Genomic DNA, 19,930 nt, shown 5'->3' on the forward strand with positions numbered 1-19,930 from the left:
AAATACCTTTAACCTTTAGACTTCATCTGTATTCAACAAGGTCTAAGTAAAAATCACCCTCCCACCGAGTTCTTTCCTCTGACTCCTTTCTGGCCTGAGTCAGTAGAGAACAGTAATCAATTAAAAAAATACATTGTGCATTAGTCACAGGAGGCAGAGCACATGCCTGATGTGAATTTAGACCAGTCACTGATATTACTGGCAAGGCTTTGAGTGAGGCACTCCAAACGGAGACACTCACCAGACACTTGGGAACTTGCTGAATAATAAGAGATAGTAGAGAGAGTTCAGACAAGTCCTGTGCCTTAATCCATCCAGCTACCTACTGGGTAAGCAGAGGAGGGGACAGCAGCCAATGAAAGCACTCCTGAATGCAAGTCCCAGCTCCCCTGACAGAGCATCAGCTCTTTGAAATGAAAAACTGAGGGATGTCCAACCACAGCCTTTCAGGCACTGAAGCTCACAGCTGTTTAGGAGCCCATCTTCTCCAGCTTCACCCCCATTCAAGGCTCTCCCAGTGGTTCAGACAAGCCCCTTTTGAAGAAAACCTCCTCCCTTTGGCAGCAAATGGCAACAGCACATGTCATGGGACCTGCTCCCCACACCGTGATCTGCTCCTTTACCCTCCCTGTTATTAAAACCAGATTTTTTCACCACAATATTTGCTGGTGTCCGCAACAGGAAAACTGTAAAATCTGCAACCCCAGAACAATTTACTTTTGGGAGACTCACCCTTTAAACAGCCAGCACATGGCCCTGGCTTAACGCTGGGGAAACAGGCACAGAAACACTACTTTGACTGAAGAGTTTAAATGATAATTAATTCAGTGCAGGCCCAGAAAACATTAAGGATAAATTTTACAGCTCCATAGCAGTGTGCTGCTAATACAATGCAACAAGGTGTCAAGAAAAATCAAAGGAAAGTCATAATTTATGTCTCCAAACTGGTTATTCCATGGGTTACTGGCACACAGGTCTCCACAACCACAAACTGTTTCAAAGGCAATGACATGGCTGCTATCCAAATGACCAATATTCATTTACAGCTAGGAATAAAGTCTGAATTTTCACATCCATGCACCTAGTAGAACAGAGGTACACTGAATTTAGAGTACAGGGAGACTAAAATACAGGAAAAATCACTATACCCAGAATTTTGTGACCTCCATTAACTAAACACATGGACAAGAGGAATTTCTTTCCCCCCAGGACTAGTTTCTTTTTCAATTAACTTGATCAGTAGAATCACAAGTTCAGAAATTTTAATCTTTTTTTCCCTCCTCAAAAGAAGAGCGCCCATTAAATGTGTGTCCAAGCCTGATTCAGGAAAGGACCTCAACACAGACATAACTGAAAGCAAACCACGAGCACATTTTCTGGAGCTCTCCTGAAGCAGGGGCTGTGAGTTCAGCTCTGATCTCATCTAAGCTGTGATGGCTGAGATGAATCTGGCTGTAAATTAACAGGAAATGAAGGCTTGTACAAATGAACATGGAGAATCTATAAATCACCTGACAATCCCTGCACAGGGCAGTTAAGTCTGCAAGGGACTGAGAGCACAGAGTGAATTTGGACATGAAATGCTCTTCAGACGCCAATGTTATTTTTTTTGAGTATTAATATTTCTGTGCTTTGGTTGCTCAACATATATCCACCGTGCCCGCCTGCCAGATCTCCCAGCCCGTCCCAGAAGACAGACTCGAAGAAGGGAAGAAAAGGACAGGAAAGAACTATTTTGTTTGAGCCGCATTCGCAGTTTCCAGGTGACTTCTGTTTGCCTCTTACTTTTCATGTGCTGCAGCTGGCAGATGAGATGGATACGTTATTTTACACAGGAAAAAAACTGGCTCCTTTCTCTCCATCTTCCCATCTCCTTCAAACATGGGCTGACTCCAAATGTAACTCTCAGCTCCAAACACCATGCCGGGCCAGTCCCAGCTGGGGAATGTCAGACAGTTCGCTGCAAAGCACTGCACCATCTCAAAGCACTGCACTTCAAACAAAGCCTGTGACTTTTCCTATACACAGCATGTGATATGAAGGCAACATCACCCAAACCCTTTACTAGCTTGATTACAATTTATTTTTCATTCTTTTGTTAAGAGCCCAAATGTGATTTAACCCTTACTCTTACTACTTGGATCCTCTCAGCTCTCCTGCCTTTGTTCCCCTGTTCATCGCAAGGGTGTTTTACAGAAAAAAAAGGACCAGCAATGTTATGAATTTGCCTCTCCCCTTTATCACTGACTGGAAAACGGCTGGATTTTTCCCAACCACTTCACACTGGGTTGGCTTCAAACGTGACAGATCAGATTTTAGTACCAATTGCCAAAACCAGGCGTTAAAGCACAAATAATTGGTGCTTGCACAACCAACACCTCCAGGTGTCTTTTCCTCTCGCCACTCCTTAGGCATCACAGCCTGGAAACAGCTTTCCCTGCCTCACTTCAGCCAGTGTTACCTCAAGAGTATACAATGACAGGGCTTCAATGTGAGATTGTGCAATTAGAGCCTGGAGTGGGAGCCAAGTCTCTTGGTTTCTATTCCCAGCTCTGGCACCGACTCATCTGCCTTGGGCAAGTTAACCCCTCTCTACCTCTGGCTTTCCAATGTGCATGGAAAAGGACTATCCAGCTAGGATAATGCAGCCTGTGCTGAGGACTGAAAATCCAGAGTGAAAGAAGCTCAAGTGAAAAAGAAATCATAGGAACTAAGGAGCCCGTCCAAGTCCATTTAGGTTTGTTTATGAATATGGGAGGATCTGGCTAAAACAACTGAACTTCCAAGTTCATACCCAACGTCATTCCCAGAGACACCTCATCTGCAGCTAATGCAGACCTGGAACTGTAACACCTCCATGCCAAGCTAAGGTAACTTGGAGTCAGCAATGATCACTTTTACACTCTGTACACATGGCACTTGTTCAGGAACTTCTTCATCCTCGGGTCAGCACCAGCTACAGCCGCAGAGGGAGAGGAGAGCTGGGACAGAGCTGCTCCAGCCCCTCAGTTTAACCCGCCTGAATCCCAGCTCAACACCCTGAGGTAGCACAGCCTCTTAGCCCTTGCACTTTGCACCGCCCTTGGACAGACTTCTTGGGCTTACAGGAGATTTGGACTAACCTCAGCCAGTTCTTTGCTGAACCAAGCCCATGAGGACCCCATGAGGAAGCAAACGCACGCTCTCTGCTCCTCTGGGCTGAGAAAAACAAGCAGAACGTTCCAGCGAAGCCAAAGCGTGTTTGGGTTTGCTCTCTGTCGGGAGGGAGCTGAAGGGGGCGGCAGGAAAATAACAGGTGGCGCAAAGTCAAAGGCTTGCAGCATTTCCAGGAATCTCAGCTTGTATTTTAGAGGTAAAGTTACACTTTAATCCCGATGTGTTTCCTCATTTGAAGCATCTTTGTGAATATTTATTTGATAAACAGGCTGTGAAACATTTTCCACCAGACCTAACAGGGGAAGAATTCACCTTCCTCTTTGCAGCAAGCAAGGAGAAACGCCACTCAGTTTAATTTATACTGTAGCTTCAAACTCCTCGCGTGAAATGGATGCAAAAAGCAGCACAAACACATTCCTTTGCTGTTTGAGCCACATTCACTCCCCCCAGGTGCTGCCCACTTGAAAGCTGACAGCGGAAAATCCAAGCAAGCAGACCCCCAGATGGGAATGTGTGAGGGGCTTAGCATTGCATTTAAATCAGCCCGAAACCTCCTGGTTTAGAGAGCTTGAATTAAGGCTGCCGTAGCTGCTGCGAGTCTGCAGCGCAAATGTTCGGTGTGAAGGGAGGCTAAAGTCAGGGAGAAGTCACATGCCTGGCCTTCATGTAGTGTCAGCTTACAGATCTGGCCGGGCTCACCAGAGAAAAAGGAAAGCTGTAATACAGCAAACCTATTAAACCAGCACCTGTTATAGGCATCAAAAATAAAATCGAGCTTCTAAAGAGGGGCTCCACACCTCGGGCAGGGTTCTGTTAATACGCCAGCACATTTTCAAAATTAGCGTACGAGGGAGATCACAGGACTAGAAAGAGATAGGATAGATTTAAAACGTTCAGGGTTTGGTTAGTATTTCCATACTGACAAAGTATTGAAGTAATGAAATGCTGGAATCAGAGTGAGTTATGGGGTTTGCTACTGAAGGACAGGCAAGGTTTGGTGCCAGAGACTGGCCACGCAAAGAGAGGGACTTCAAAGGCAGAGTAACCGGAGATGGATCACATACACTGTGACTAACACATGCCTGGAACTACCTGCCCTCCTCCTCCTCAGCTCAGAGGAGATGGAGATCCAGTACTGATCCTCCTAGAAACACAGAAGATCAAAGACATGGATTCCTAAGCTTTCACCTTACATGATTTGCCATTTGATTTTAGCCCATCACTCACTACACAAACTCAAAAAATGATAAATAAAATCATGGTTTCAGAGTAGAGTGCAATGCAATTGCCTGAGCAATTTTCCTAACAGGCAAGGAGGGTAACTGATAATCTGGAAGATGAATTTGTCTTTACAACAGCAGCAACATCAATGTTTCTGCTGTTCCTGGTCACCTTATTACAGTCAATAATCGGAGATCTCTTCAGTGATTTTTATTAACGTATGGAAAGAAGGAAGGGGAAGAATGTCATCAGGACGTGCACATCAGCTTTGACTCAAATTCAAACAATTTATCAGTGCAGAACTTCTTATATGATTTTAACATTTTATTTATAAATTTTACTTCCAAAGACTTATTTCAGAAAAATTTTTTCCTCTACTGTAGCCTGTGAAATGTCTGCCTTGGAGTAGAGTGAAGCCACCTCTGCAGCAGAAGATGAAATAAACATGCAGGTGACATGCTGGAAGTCTGTGCCACATCATCCTCTAGCTCTTCATATGAGACCTTCCCAGAAAAACTGAACTGGCTGCGCATGAGCCCTCACACTTCCCAAGTGCTCTGGAAACCCCCACTAGTTGTCTGACACTTTGCATTGTCTTATCAGCCTTTCCAGAATAATCCATGAGGCACAAGATTTTGGACTGTCACAAGAATGTGTATTTTTATCCAGCACAAACACACTGTATGTACTTATGGGAACTGCCCCACTGTCCTTTCAGAGTAAGGCTGCATGGGTTATTGTTTGGACAGGAAGCAAGGATGCATGGAAGCAGCCCCCACTTTTCTCAGATGCTCTGAATCACTCCTTCCCCTGAGGAATCCTGGTAGATTCCCAGGCTGTCACAGATACAGCTCTGTTTGTTCAGGTGCTGGCTGCACACACAACAAGAGCAGAGCAGTGGCAGGCCAGGCAGCCACTGCATTTTAGGGTCAGCCACACAAAAAAAAAACCAACCCAAAAAACATCACCCCCAAAAAGCCCAAAACCGGAAAACCAAACCCCAAACAACCAAAAAAAGCCACCTGCACAATTTTTTATGGATATCCGAACTTTCCCTTAAAGGTTTACGTGCTCTATCCAAGACCATAAATTAGGATCTTCCCTCTCCCTAGCACTCCTTCAAAAAAAGGTCTAGGATGCAGCAGACAAAATCCATGACCATTTCACAGTGTTTTTCACTTAAAATCATACATAGGAATAATGCAAGAACAGACTGATGGACCTATTCCAACTATATTTAACTAGAGCAGAAAATCTGAAGACAATTTCTTCATCTGCTGTACATCAGCTTCAAACCAGATATATTCCAGGGGACTTTTATTTATCAGGTCATGTTCTCACCCTGTTTTGTGGTTTAGGATGGAGAAGCATGAGGCAAACTACCCCCAGCTAAACACAGATGGGACGAGACAGGGGGTTTGAAAAACAACCTGGGTTATGGGGCTTTTTTGAAGGAGGAGGGGATGAAAAAAATTCAACCTTTCACAGTGAAGTGACTGTCTCTGTTCCAGGTCATGGATGTTTGGAGGCAGAAATCAGTCTGGGGGATGAGATTTGCTAATTCACCCCTTTGGGCCTGGGAGCAGCTGCCACCTGCAGAGGGCTGTGCTATGAACTTTATTCCCACAAGCAAACTCTTACTCACACAAATAGTTCCACTGCAGTCAACAGGACTATTCATGTGAGCCCAGTGTACCCAGGGGCTGTGTTTTCCCTGTCTATTAAAGGCTACTCTGTGGTCACTCACGGGACCAAGCTCATCTGCCTCTCACATTGATGGACTGAAACCACTGACCCTGTGCACTCCCAGTGGCCTCAGAGCATCCTTGTGCCCAGGGTACCCAACCATGGGCAGATGTTGTCCTGCTGCCAGGCACACTCTCACAGCTCTTTCGTAAGGCAGCCACATGGACAAGAGGCAGGGATCAAGCATTCTCTTTAGAATCTGTCATAGCAGCTGGACATAAGCAAAGGCCTGGATCTGATGAATAGTCATTAATGGGTTTTGTTAGGTTCAGTATGAACCGCATGAAGGAAAGCCTTTCTTCTGTTGTAACCAAAACCACCACATACCCAAGTGAGATACATATTCTCTTTGAATATTTCTGCACTGTAAACTTTCTGACTTCTTACATGACCTTATGCTGTGTGCCAGATCCACTGAGGTAAGTCATGTCATTTTTCAAAGCTCTCTCCCTCACTTTGATCTACATTTCCTTTCACTGGATTTTGACTTGCCACCATATGATTTTGGATATTTTTTGCAATATACAACTTCCTAAGCCTTCAGCATTTCATTCCACTAGGAGAACAAAATGTGTGGGACAGGCAGGATTAGAAGTTAGTCATCTTTGAAACAGAGGCTGTCTTATCTCTTCAGCAGATTACACAACCTGCTATGACATGAAAGCAAATTAAGATTCCTGAAGACAAGACAGTCTCTGTTACGGGCACAGTCCCCCCATCAGCAACTGGGTGGTTCTAAGAGGACCAGCTCTCTTCTGGTTACACAGGATGTTTCATCAAGATTGTGCTCTGCAGCAGCTTTTAAAATGATGCATTCACAAAGGGCACAGATCCATTAAACAGGCTGTGCAAAGCATCTCTCATTGTCTGGCACAGCTCCTCTGTAATGAGCCTCCCTGAACTTTTATGAACTCAGTACCAGAGCACAACCTCATGTGCAGCTTGACCCCAAACCATCTCAGTGATTATATGCAGAGCCCTGAGCGCATCCCTCGATGGAGGACGCACCTGCAAGGGTTGGGGCCACATATCTTCAGCAGGGGCTGCCCAGCCAGTGATGCAGTTTGGCCAAAGGCACAAGGGAGGAACAGGATCTCTAAGCCACTGAGCACCATCAGTGCTGGTTTTGAAAGGGGCAGTTTGCAAGCACTCACAGCTGCACTAGTCTTTCACCCCCTCCTCCAGCTCTCAGTCCAAACCACTGCTCACATCACTTCTCACATTCCCTGACCTCCATCTGGAGCAAGCACTGAGAAAGGCTGCAAAGGAGAGGAGAGGCTCTTCTGAGTGCTGAATTCTGCTAAGGAGGAGAATTGTCCTATGGGACAAAAAAGAGAAGAAGGAAGAGGAGTCATATAAGGTAAATGGCAGTTTTCATACAAGAATTCAGGAAACCACAGGGCTCTGCACCAGCTGTCTGAATGGGGTCGTGGGGCTCAGCAGAGACTCTTTGAAGGAAGGGCTGCATCAGTATTTGAAAGGGGTCATTCAGTTGCTGGCAGATGACAGTAAGGTCAGTGTTTCCATGTTCTACATCTCATGTCTTTGGTCTGCTACTCTCTTGCTCCACCACTGGCTTTTCCTCTTATGCTTCTCCTTCAAGGGCTTTGTTCTGCTGCTGATACATGCCAGCCAAACTCAATTTTCTATCACAAATTAAATGCTTAAGCAACTCCTTGAAGCCAAGAAAGAGGCCAGCTTCACCCCACCAGTTGCTGCTCTGATGAGTTCCTGCTCTCCACAGCCCCACACTTGCACGGCACCCACGCCAGGGCTGCTGCCTAGGCCCCCCACCTTATCATTGGCCTAGAAGATGAGTCAGGTTTGTGATAAGGAAGAACAGACACCTAAAAATCAGATTCAGCCCAGATGTCAACGGAACTAGCACAGGGCAGGAACTGGAGCAGAGAGAGCAGCCTCCTTTCATTTCATTGCATGCAAGTTTTGCGCTTCTAATCAACAAGGATGGCATTTCCATTTGAAAGCCAAGAAGGTCCAAAAGCACAGGACATGGAAGCACTTTTATCCTTAAATCCTGATACTGATTTTAGTTTCTCTTTGTGTAATAAATGATCAAAGTAAATAAGATCCACCACAGCCTCTCTTAGATAGTGCATGTGTTCTGTGGGTGGTTTTGTTTTGCTTTTGACTCTCCACGGGAGTGAGGAGGGGAAAATAACACAAGTGGAGAAGCAATTCAAGTGCAAACCAAATGCAATGGCTCTGCCCATGATGCTGCAATTTTAATCCAACTTGTAACTGCAAGCAGATTTCTTGATAGCATGCACTGTCTGTGCCTCTAAGCCACAATGTGACACAGGGGCTTTTCCCACCTTTGACAGGAACACAATGAAAGCAGGTGGATTTAACTCCACTGACGATAAGAGAGGTCAATAAAGGACAACACACTTGAATACATCTTCCAGACTATCAAACTCTTGGTCTCATGGAACTTGAGGCAGAAGCTGCTAAAAGACCTGCCTCTTGAAAAAGGCAGCATTTGAAGAAACACATTTTTGACTGGCCAGTCAAACTCCTGTTAACACTTGAGAGATGTAGATAGGCTGGCGTTTCATCTGCTCCAACATGACACACACTTGTGCTCTGTTGAAAGGGCTTATCTGTCTTGTCAGCAAGGTCACAGGAACAGGGATTGCCTCTGGGCAGAATTCACTGAGCTCTGCTTGGCTCACACTGCTCAGCCTGCAAGAAGGAATAGCTCCTATGTGGAAAAGCAGTCGTGAAGTTAGCAAAGAAAAGAGCTGCTCTTCACAAGTCCAGGCACCCTGTTACTAATAAAGCTCGTCCAGTAGGAAGGGTGGCTCTGGGAAACCCCAGAGCAAGGTGTCAAAACATCCAGGGAAGAGAAAATTTGGGTTTTAGAGTAGAACCGCCTCTGGCTGGTGTAAAATAGGCTGTTAAAGGTTCCCTGGTGAAGATCTTGTAAAGTGTAAGCATTCACCACTACTCAGCCAGTAAGTTCTTCAAGCTTCTTTAATAAGACCATTTACTTCTTCAGTTCCTCTTATTTTGAAAAAGATGACTGCTTTCTCAAGAAAACAATCTTCAGGGCAAAAATATCTTAGTAAGATCACCAAAAGGTGTTCCTTTTCCAGGGCACCTGAGGGATTACCAAAAGTCCAATCCCTTGGCCTGATTGCTCATTGCTAATCACCACCCTGTTCAGCAACTGCTTGCACACAGTGTGTGATCTGCAGTAGATGGACTGGACAGGAGATGATATTTAAGTCTAAAATCCATGAGCCATTTATAGATTCTTTCTTTTGCCATCAACTCTTAATTCTACCTCTTCCCAATTCGTTTTTATCTGCTCAGATCTGACCACTAACACAGTTGTCTTTTCACTCGGACAGCCCTGCACTCCTGTTTCATTTTCCAGCTGCCTTTGCTATTTTCCCTGATGTGCAATTGCACATTAAACGGTTTGACAGGCAGAACATGTACTCACCCAACCACTTACTCCCAATCAATATTCACGTGGAATTCCTGTTAACAAGCACAAGTTATGCACACACATAAGGGAGGGCGGCCTCTCAAGTGATCACTTCATCTGAAGGTGTGACAGATCACTTTCTCATCTACCTTAACCTGCAATCACATTTTCCACACCGCACACCCCCAGCAGGGCTGGTTTTGCAAGATAATCACTTTTGACATGATCTCTGTTGTTCACCTCTGCAATTAACTGGGGAATTTGACATGGGTTAAAAATAAGAGAAAATCCAGCACATAGCTGGCTTTTATTCAGTTAGAAATGAGTTTTCTATAGACTTTTTTGCTAATCTCTTCCAACCTGAACACGGCAGGATCACATTCAAGTGAACATTTTCTTCACCCTACACTATTCCTAATGGTGCCAGTGTTTTATGCCACCCAACTTAACCCCCACAATTCTACCCCCACCCCTGTTCTTACTTCTCTGGGCATCTATCTGATGCTCTCAGCAAGCACCACTGTCTACAACCAGGATAACTGACAGTGACGACTAACTGGTCAATCTCAGTAGGGAAGCAGGAACACATTCTGAGAGCTTCCTGATTTTGTGCAATTTTGTCAAAAACTGAATTGGTCAAGCTTTCAGAGAGGAAAATGGGTAGAGAATTTTACCCTGAAATAATTTAACTTGCTTTTACTGTAGCTTCAACTTCACTTTTACTCACCTCTGAGCAAACTTAATTGCCATTACCAGCAGTTTTTAGGCAGGAAACTCCAATATGCTAAAAAAATGTTCAACGCAGCAAGCTATTTATATTTGAAATCTACTTGGTCTGTGAAGACTAACAAAGGAATTTCTTTTGTAGATGTGTGCTTTATTTGCCATATGCCATTAAATGTGACAGTCAATCTACCACAGATATTAATAGTAGCAAGTTTGGGCTATTCTAAGGCTCAAATATGAAGCTATTTTTCATACTGACCTTAACAAAAGATCATGGTTGCAAATGACCCTAACAACTGATCTAGGCTTGATCTGTACAGGGACAGAACTTGGAAACCACCTTGTGCATTGTACATAAAATATGCACCTGCCCTCGGAGATGCTTTACATCCAGGAGTTCCATCTGCGCTGAGGAAGATCCTCTTCAGCTCAGAGGAAGCAAATCTGCCCAAAGCGGAATTTACTTTGGGGTGTAATGAATATGTGGGTCACGCACAAAAAGATCCTCTTCCAGTATTCTAACTCCCAACCTTGTGCTCTGTCCAACAAGACCGCTCATGTCCTCTCCCTCCTCCAGACACATACTAACCCATCATGGCCTGCTAAGCAGCACACAGATGCCAGAGCAGATCTGGCCCAGCTCAAAGCAATTCTCTACAAGAAGAAGCTGCCACGGCTGCACAAAACGCTCATCCTTGTTAATACACAATAGAGTAGCCTCCAGGGGTAACTGGTATTTCATGAGCTGCCACCAACTTTCACTATCTTTATCCTCTGGCCAATTTTTACACTACACTGTATGTGCCCAGATTACTTTCTGATGCTCTTTTGTTGAGTCTGATAACTGTGTGCTTTACCGCTGTTGCTTTTCTAGAAGAAATGATTACTCATTTCCCTGCAATAGCCTCAGATCCTTTGCCATTTCCATGTGCTCGTGTTATATCTAAAAGCTCAAAGAGGATATGCAAATGATTAGAACACTTCCAACAACCCAAAAGACAAGTCAAAACAGCGTCTCTTCTGGTGCTTGGGAGCACATGATTAATGACAGTTTCCTCCACTGGGAAAGGCTTCTGCAGTCTTTGGCCTCAAAAGCTTGCAGACTTTATGCACCAGAGCCTTAATATGAACTCTGAGCAAAACAAACTAAAGAGGTGGGTTTCAGAATATCTTATGCCTGTACACTGCTGCACACTGAACAGTCTGACTATTGGCATTCTTTTAATTTTCCCTTTCCATATTAATATTTCACATTCAAACCCAGAAGCTCAGTAGTGTGGCCTGTAGTGTGGACCAAACTCTCAGAATGCAGCTCTCTCCATCTGTGAGGGGAATTGCTTAAGCAAACACTGCAGAATTGGCCCCTGCAGACATTACACCTTGTAGGTGATGCAAGCAGGGGTTGGGGGTGAATCTGTTCCCACTTACGTATCTACACATGCCTACACCACTTTGCCTTAGCTCCCAGAGAAAGTTTTCTTTGGGCCAGTAATTAGGAAGAGTGGAAGGCAGTGTGGTTTTCTGATCTGCCCAAGGCACGTCCTGCACACAAGCAGAGCCTGCTGACTTCAACCAGACCCCGCACACGGCTGCATCTGAGTCATCTGGATTTTGTGCTTGTGAGCACAAAACCTCTTGCTGCGACCCAGATGGAATTAACAGAGTAGTCTCCTTATTTCTAATTGTTAGATCATCCCTTTTTAACTCCAGCAAAGATGACTTGCAGATTAAACCCCTTGGGGGTCAAGGCAGTTGTTCTGTTTGTACAGCAATTAGCACAGCAGGATCCCAGGCCACAAATGGCCTCCAAGGCTACGTCTGTACTATCGTGTTAGCTCAAACCTCATTCTTCCTGTAAGCCAAACTTCCCAGCTCTCAACAACGCCTACACAGAGGTTTTTACTCTGGCCTAGCCAGGAACAAGAAGTGAGCTCACACCTCGTGTAGAGACCAGCTCAGGCTTGAGCTGTGCTCTACGAACAGCACAGATGCAGCAGTTTTGAGCTCTTCCCTCTAACAGGGGTCACCCTGGGAGGCTGCCCTGGACAGAACTCCAGCTGTAGTTCTGATGCTCAACCAAGTCTGCACCATCTTAAAAGCAAAGATGAAGTGAAGTCACAGATCTCAACCCCACCACCCCAGCTCCCGGGAGATCTTGCAGAAAGATTTCTGCAAGAATTTGTGACATCCCACTCAGAGCAGCAGGGCACAGGCCGGTTGCATTGTTTCAGCTCACAAAGCAAGACACCTTTGTCTTGGGTGAAAGCAGAACAGCAGCTCAAAGAATCTAATGGACCACACGGGTTTTCAGAAAGAGTCTCTGCAAACCCCATCTGACAACTCAAGTGAAGCAGTGCAAACAGCACTAAAATAACAGCTGCTTTCCCAAGCCTTTGCATGAAAGAATGAGGCAATAGCTCAATAGTGTGATCCTGATTCTGCCACATTAGGGGCCTCTGAGACCAGCCAACTTTAATCCACTACAAAGGTCTAATGAGTGTCAAAGAAAATCAAAGTTAGACAAGACACAAGGGTCACAATCTTTACAATGTGGCTAATTTAACTCAAATGATAATGGAATCCCCAGTACTTAAGAGGAAAAGCTCTACAAGAAAGCATGCAAGTCAAATGGAAGAGACTGGCTGAAGTCTTTGACCTGTTTTACCCAACATCCAGCTGGAATAGCACAGAATACCCTCCTTTCCATGAGGATCATGCTGCCCCAACCAGCATCTGAGCTCATCAGCCCTTCTTCAAGCAGTCCTAGCATGTTCCCTGCCACTCCCAGTTTCCAATTCTCCGTGTATTTAGTTTTCAAATTTTACATGATCTATTTTGCCTGGGACACAGTAGATCACTTACCCTTCTCCTATTAGCTCTCTGTTTAATTACAGTTTAATGTGAATTGATCGTTACATTAATGAGTCTGTAAAGAAGATTGATTTTCTTCAAGAGACTTTTCTGCTCAGTTTGGCAGCAGAGTAGGCCTATTGATTTCGCTTTCCCCAGTAAATACACTGCAGTGTCATTGCATCTTCTTGTGAATCAGCTAATCCTATTTCACACTCTTTTGCTCCAAAAATCCCTGTTCTGAGCTCCTTGTTATCTGTGCCTATTCAGAGCAAGATGATGGGGCCAAAGTATCTTAAACAGCTCTCCCTGTTGCTAACACACAGCTGACTGCTGTGGGTCACTGTCCCCTTTGTTCCTAAATGGCTGGGGGCTTAAAAGACTTACAGTGAAAGAAATGAAAGTTATTTTTAAGTGTTTAATCTGTTAACTTCCTTAATTCCCAGTCAGCTATGGATGTGGCAGAGTGTGCTCTGTTTACCACGCTTGCTCCAGAGGTCTGGTTAGCACTCTCCACTGAGCCCTACAGCTGCCCAACAGCCTGTGCTGGTGTGCCTGTGTCAGAGGATGCTGACTGAATCAGGCTTGGAGCCAGGGCAGAGGACAAGGATACACCTCCATCATCCTGTCCAAACTCCCCAAAACCCCTCCAGGATGCATTTACCCACATGCAGCTAAGATGCAGCAGTGAAGACAGGCCCCAGAGTAAGGGCTGAGCTTGTGCCTGCTTGGGGGTTTGTAGGAAACCCATAATAACAGACCAGTGCAGGGTTGATTGCAGCTCCTTTAACCTGGCAAGCCTAAGAGTCCTTCCACGCAAGTTCATGAGGAAGTTGGATATAAACAGACTAACTTCTGCAAATAAATGGTTTCTTCCATTATCCCTTTCCCCACCAGATCAGGTAACAGGGTCTTCTCAAGAGCCTTCAGAGTTAACACACTGTAGCTGCACTGGGATGGGAAATCCTCAGCCAAGGGCATGTCAGTGAAAACATCCTGCCATCAACTCCCAAATGTCCAAGTCTAGGAACTGTAACTAAATTACAAATGCTGTGGGAATTTCAGGCAAGGTTCTCCTCTCAGCTATTCCAATGTAATTTCGGAATGAATCCAGATTCAGTCTCTCCCCCTCCCAGCTGAATTTCCTGGCTTTTGTTTGCACTCACAGATGTTTGCATTTAATGTCTGTCTTTATTTGGTAACCCGTACATAGATTATTTTTCCCTTCTGTTCTATTAAAAGCCTTATCAAGTCCCTTATGTTTGCTCTCGCTGAAATGAACAACTTTGGCAATATTTTCAACATGCAAGACAAACAAACTGATTCTTCGAGGAATAACTAAACTGAACCAAACTTCATGGCAGCATATTAGGACAAAGCATTTTTGATACATATGTTATGTCTGCGTCCATCTGCAGCCTGGGACATCCAAAGGCTTGCAGAAAGCTTTGAGAATTCTCTCTTCAACAGATTCTCACACGCTTACATATATACTGAACTGGCCTGTGGTCCTCACATATGTGGGGTCAGGCAAGTTTTGGGTGATGGAGACAGGTATGGAAAACCCAAAAGCAGTGAATGCAAACCAAAGCTCATTAAAAAAACCAAACAACAACAACAACAACAAGAAAACAAAACAAAAAACCCACCCAAACAAAACTTTATGCAAAAGTTGAGTTTAGCAGTACAGCAGATGTCTTTCTCCCAGCCCCAAAAGGAGAAAAAGTGTCTTCTCCTGTTTAGGAAGAGCAGGAGATGAAGTAACTCATTTAGGAGGGCTGTTTTGAGTGACAAATATACAACCCTTGCTTTTATAATACATTAACAGTCCTTTGGAAATACTTAACCACATGCTGTATACAAAACCTACTTCAGAGGTTTGTGAGGTAAACACACTTCACACATTTCTAAACACTGAAAAAAAAAAGGAAATGTATTTATTTTTCTTTAGCAGTAAGAATACACTGTAACACTATACACTTAAACATAAACCAGTTTCTCAGTACACAAGTCTTCATTATGAGTCTTCACCCTGGGTTTGGTTTGGCAGCCTCCCCAATTATTACTTCACAGATTGGAAGGCCAGAAGAAACCAGTATGACCATATAATCTGACTCCTTACATCATACAAGGCTAAATAACTTTACCCACCAATTTGCCTATCAAGCCCATTAACCTAGGGTTGAACTAAAGGACCATCTTTTAGGAAGCCAACCAATTGATTAAAGACTCCCAAAGATAGAGAAAGCTTCACTTCCTCAGCAAATCATTCCAATGTGAGTCAGCAACATCGACTGAAGCAGGTACTTTAAAACATCTTTCAGGTTATTTTTATCTCTGATAAAAATTAAAAGGAAATGCAAGGGGGAAAAAAGTGGCATTCTCTAATAAAAGCTAAACAAAGAGACCCTTGTTGCAGAAGTATGACAGCAGCATTACAAATCCCACTATCAGAGTTATTTACGTGTAGCAGCTGAGAAGAGCATTTTGGATTTCTGGAAAGTGATACTAAGCAGGTCTGTTTGGAATACCATCCTTTTATCATTTGGCTTTGTACCTTCTCCTTCCTTCTCCACCACTCTAAAATTTCAGAGAAGCTGTAAATCTACTGCCTTCCACCAGTCATTATTCCTCCTTTCCAAACTGCTTATTTCATTTCAGGAATAAAAAACCCAAAGCTCCAGCAATTTGGTTCTTTGCCAACAGCTAAATTAATAGCAAAAATAACAACAGGGGCTTGTGGAACTCAAAGCATTTATAGACTTCATGAGAAAGAGAAGCTGATCTGGGGGGCCTAAAACTATACCCCTGGATGGCAAATTCTATGCAAGCTTTCCATCCGTAAGTAAGATTTCTGGAGCTCTTTTTCAAACCCTGATGCACAGCACAAATGTGGCAGCATGGTAAGTCAACAGATCAAGGCTGCCCCAGAGTAAATCAGAGCCTTTTGAGCAAGAGAGGCCAATGAGCTGGAGGTGTGGTCACAGGCATTTTGCACCACAAGAAGTACCAAACCCATGGAAAATACAGATACCTGCCTGCGGGTGTCCTGCAAGGCCATGCAGGCTGGAAGCCACCACTTGAACTGCTCTAGCACTTTGTTGAAGTTCCTATTAGCTATAAACACTTCCCAGGAACCTGGGAGGTATCATGCATACCTCAGCAAAATTCCTTCTCAGTGCACATTACAAGCAGACACATGCAAAAACAATTTTAGAAATCCACACTCTTTAGGTACTAAATAGTTTGATATTTTAATATCTTATTCCCTTCAGCAGCACCATCAATCCAAGATCCTCACTAGCAGGTACACGAGGGCTCTCAGGTATCTAATGCTTCTGTGGTCACCTAAACTACCAAAGTTAGGAACTTCAAACCTTCTGCAGATCATGCTTTACAATCACTGCTCTCTCAAAAGGAAGTGTTAAAAAGAAGTTGAAAGAAACCATAAAAACAGGTCTGGAATGAGGACCCTACAAGATTAAGATATTAATAGTCTCTGGCTTTAAGAGGAAAGAAGAAATGATCAGAACAGGGCCAGGAAAAAAAAAAGAACAATAAAGAAAAGGTAAAATTTAATAGCGCAAATATGACCTAATGGTTGAAACCCAAAGACAGAAAAGAAAAAAGAAGTTTTATTCAACATGTGGAATTTACTGATATAAGTTACCACTGACCATAAGCACCTCACACAAATCACGCTATTCAAGATGTTGTTTCTTAAATAAGGTGCCAGCAAACCAAAAAATGAAATCTAGAGTCAGCAGGAGTGTGACACACATGGAACTCTCAGAGGCCACTAAACCCACCCCACAGAGAGCCCAGAGCCAAAGGAGGTGGCAGTGACTTACAGGTGGAGGGAGCGGACGCTGGAAGCAGCGGATCCCAGGGAGGGAATGGCAGTCAGCTCATTGTTGTCCAGTCGCCTGCAAGAAACAGAAATTAAGGGTTGAAGCCAAGCATCCTGTGCCCAAGCATACAGGAGCAGGGGAGGCCTGGCACTGACACTGGGGCGGAGGCCTCCTTCTCAAGGGGTTTGCCTGGACCTCTGATGGCCACACCTTACTCTTTAATACGTGAGAGCCACCATCACTGGTTCCACCATACTGTGTTTACAAGTGCAAGGCTTCTTTTCCCCCCTGCCACCCACTCCCTAAAGTGTCAGGGAAGAAAGCATTGTGCCACAGCCCTCCACTAGGCCTGTGTTTCCAGAGTCATCACAGAGTCAAGCTTGAGACAGGAGATTTTTGCACCCAAGGCCATGGGTCCCACTGCCTCAGGACAGGAATTTAACCCCTTCCCCAAGCAGCAGCCCCTGCTCAGCCCCTCCACACCAGATCAGGGCCTGAGGGCACAACCGAGTGGCCTCCTCTCCACAACTTGTCTAATTGGGCTAGTAACCTGCCCATCGTCAGAGCCTTCAGCGATTGGCTCTGTGCTGGACATAGAAGTTTTGAACAGCTTTTTTTCCCTGCCTCCACAAACCAGGTTTTGTTAAACCAACACACCAGGACCAGCTCTGAAAGTCCCAGAGGGACTTCCCCACAAAGCCAGCAGCACACAGTGCTGGGCACAGGAATGTCAGCAGGCACGGGGCCCTGCTCCAGGCAGCCGGGGAGCACAGGGAGCCCCCGGGTGAATGGAACCGCGGGCCACCCGCTCCTGCAACCACCAGCACAGAAACGTCCCCTGCAAGGGCCTAATGCTTGAAGTGTTTTTCTGACTGAAAACAGATCCTTGCCATGTGACTGGCTCTTCCTCGGTTTAAAGAGCCCTTGTTTGTACGGTGAATTAGTCAATTAATTACTGTAACAGTCGCTCGTCTGGCTGCTTGAAAATTACCTAATTTCTCAACCTTCTTGCCCACTCCCCCCTCACGCCGATCGATGCAGTGATCACAGCCAAGCCCTGTCCAGGCTCCCCAGGACGCCCAAACACCACCTCAGATGCCATTGCTCCTGCTTGAGGCAGAGCCTTGCAGGGTCACTGCAGGCCTTCTGAGTGCTTCCCTTCCACAGGGAATCCTGAAAAGATCACAATTTGGGTGCAAAGCACAGCATCCCAGAGCTGCACAGCTGAGGTGTGCTAAGCCACAGGCACGAGCAGGGGCAATCCTAAATTATGTTGGGGTTTTTTGCTCCCTCTTCTTTCCTTTAACACTATTTTTGGCAGGTGGGAGAGGGCAGTGGCACATTCATCCCAGAACTTCCCTTCTGGCTCCTCTGAGAGGAGGCAAGATATTTGATTTCACGAGAAGTTCCAAGCACTGCTGGGATAAAAGCTTTCCTCTGTCTCTGACATTATACCCGTGCCTTAAAACGTAAGGGAAAAAAGCCATATGCATTGCAATTCAGCAAGGAGCTCCACTCTGCAACTAAAAGCTCACTGTTGCTCATATTACAATATGGTCTAGAACTTTCAAAGGTACAGAGCAAGCTGGAAAGAGCATTAAAATGCTTATTTGTGGCATGCTTTCATTAATATCCAACTGAGCATCTTTTGAAGAGGAAGGAGCTTGGGTCAGCTCTGGTTAAGCAGCTCCGACACCAAACAGCGTCTGACAACTGGTCAAACCCTCCTCTGACCTAAGTGTGATATTCATATATCAGCCTCCTGTCACGCCAGGAGTCAGTCAGAAGTGGTTCTCCCACCTCATTTTCTCTCTTGGCTCACAGGAGAGAGAAAATGACACAGAGGAGACAGCCAAGCTCTCTATTTGCCTGGGATTTCCCCCTCATCTTCTCTTTTCCCCCATGAATTGAAAAAGAAAAAAAAAAGAGGGGAAAAAACCACTCAAAACAGAACAGCCAGGTTCAACAACTTTAAACTTTCAGTCTCCTTTCTCTTCCCCAGCGCTCACCTTTGACGACACAAACCCGCTGCCTCTGGATGCTGAGCCAGAGGAGGAGGGGGGGGCCACCCATATAAAATATTTACAGTCCAGTTGCCAGGCTGGTGTCAAGCTGAAATGGAGCCTGCTCAAAAATAGCACAGCTCTCCAGAGCTTTCAGTGAAAGGCACTTTAGAAAATAAAAGGTGAGTTGTTTGGAGAGGAATTTTAGCATGGTTACTACTTTCTTTGCTACCAATGAGCTTAGAAAGCCTGAGAGCCGTGAAACCTTCAGTGGATCCCACGATCCATATGACCTGTGGAAACCCCAGAAAGGACCACAGGGCCTACCCCACAGAAGCACCCTCCATCCATCCTTCCAACCAAGGAATGAGAATGGATGGACCCCAAGGGATTGTCATTAGATGAAGCCACCAAAGGGGATGAGAAAAAGATCGTGTGTCCTGAAGGAAAGTAATGTCCCAGTCCAGCCCCTACCCTGAGCCTCCAACACTTATTGCAGAGCATGTGGGACCACAGGGTTCTGCATCACTTTGAGCCACTAAATTTCATCCTACACAGACTTAAAACTTTTTTTAAAAGTTTCTCATAAAGGCCACCAAAGCAAACCACACAAACAACTACCTAAACTCAGGGAAAGGGAAAAGTGTAGGGTAAATTCTATTACTTTATCACAATCTCAGTAAAGCAAAACAGAGCATTGAAGATAAGGTATGAAGTTTAAATCTTTTGGTCTGCAGATACTTTCTTAAAATCAAGGGACAACAAAATGTTTTCAAAATATACCACACTAATTATTCACATGGAGAGACACACACAGAGTTTTAAGCCTTGTGTAATGCTCAGGAACCACAGGCAGCATGTTTGAAGCATCATGGGAGGTTTCAGGTCTTATCAATGCATCTATTATTTGGGGCAATCTCTTT

At 44.8% G+C, this 19,930-nt stretch overlaps 1 protein-coding gene across 1 annotated transcript in view; it reads right to left on the reverse strand.

Moving 5' to 3' along the window:
* LRIG1 (leucine rich repeats and immunoglobulin like domains 1) overlaps positions 1 to 19,930 on the reverse strand; it is a 55,567-nt gene that overhangs the window by 31,787 nt on the left and 3,850 nt on the right. Inside the window, exon 3 of the mRNA XM_017747154.1 lies at positions 17,005 to 17,079. Within this exon, the coding sequence (XP_017602643.1) occupies positions 17,005 to 17,079 (75 nt within the window). The remainder of the gene's footprint in view (positions 1 to 17,004; positions 17,080 to 19,930) is intronic.

Source organism: Corvus brachyrhynchos, unplaced genomic scaffold (genome assembly GCF_000691975.1).
Source record: "Corvus brachyrhynchos isolate BGI_N302 unplaced genomic scaffold, ASM69197v1 scaffold91, whole genome shotgun sequence".
Taxonomy (NCBI): domain Eukaryota; kingdom Metazoa; phylum Chordata; class Aves; order Passeriformes; family Corvidae; genus Corvus; species Corvus brachyrhynchos.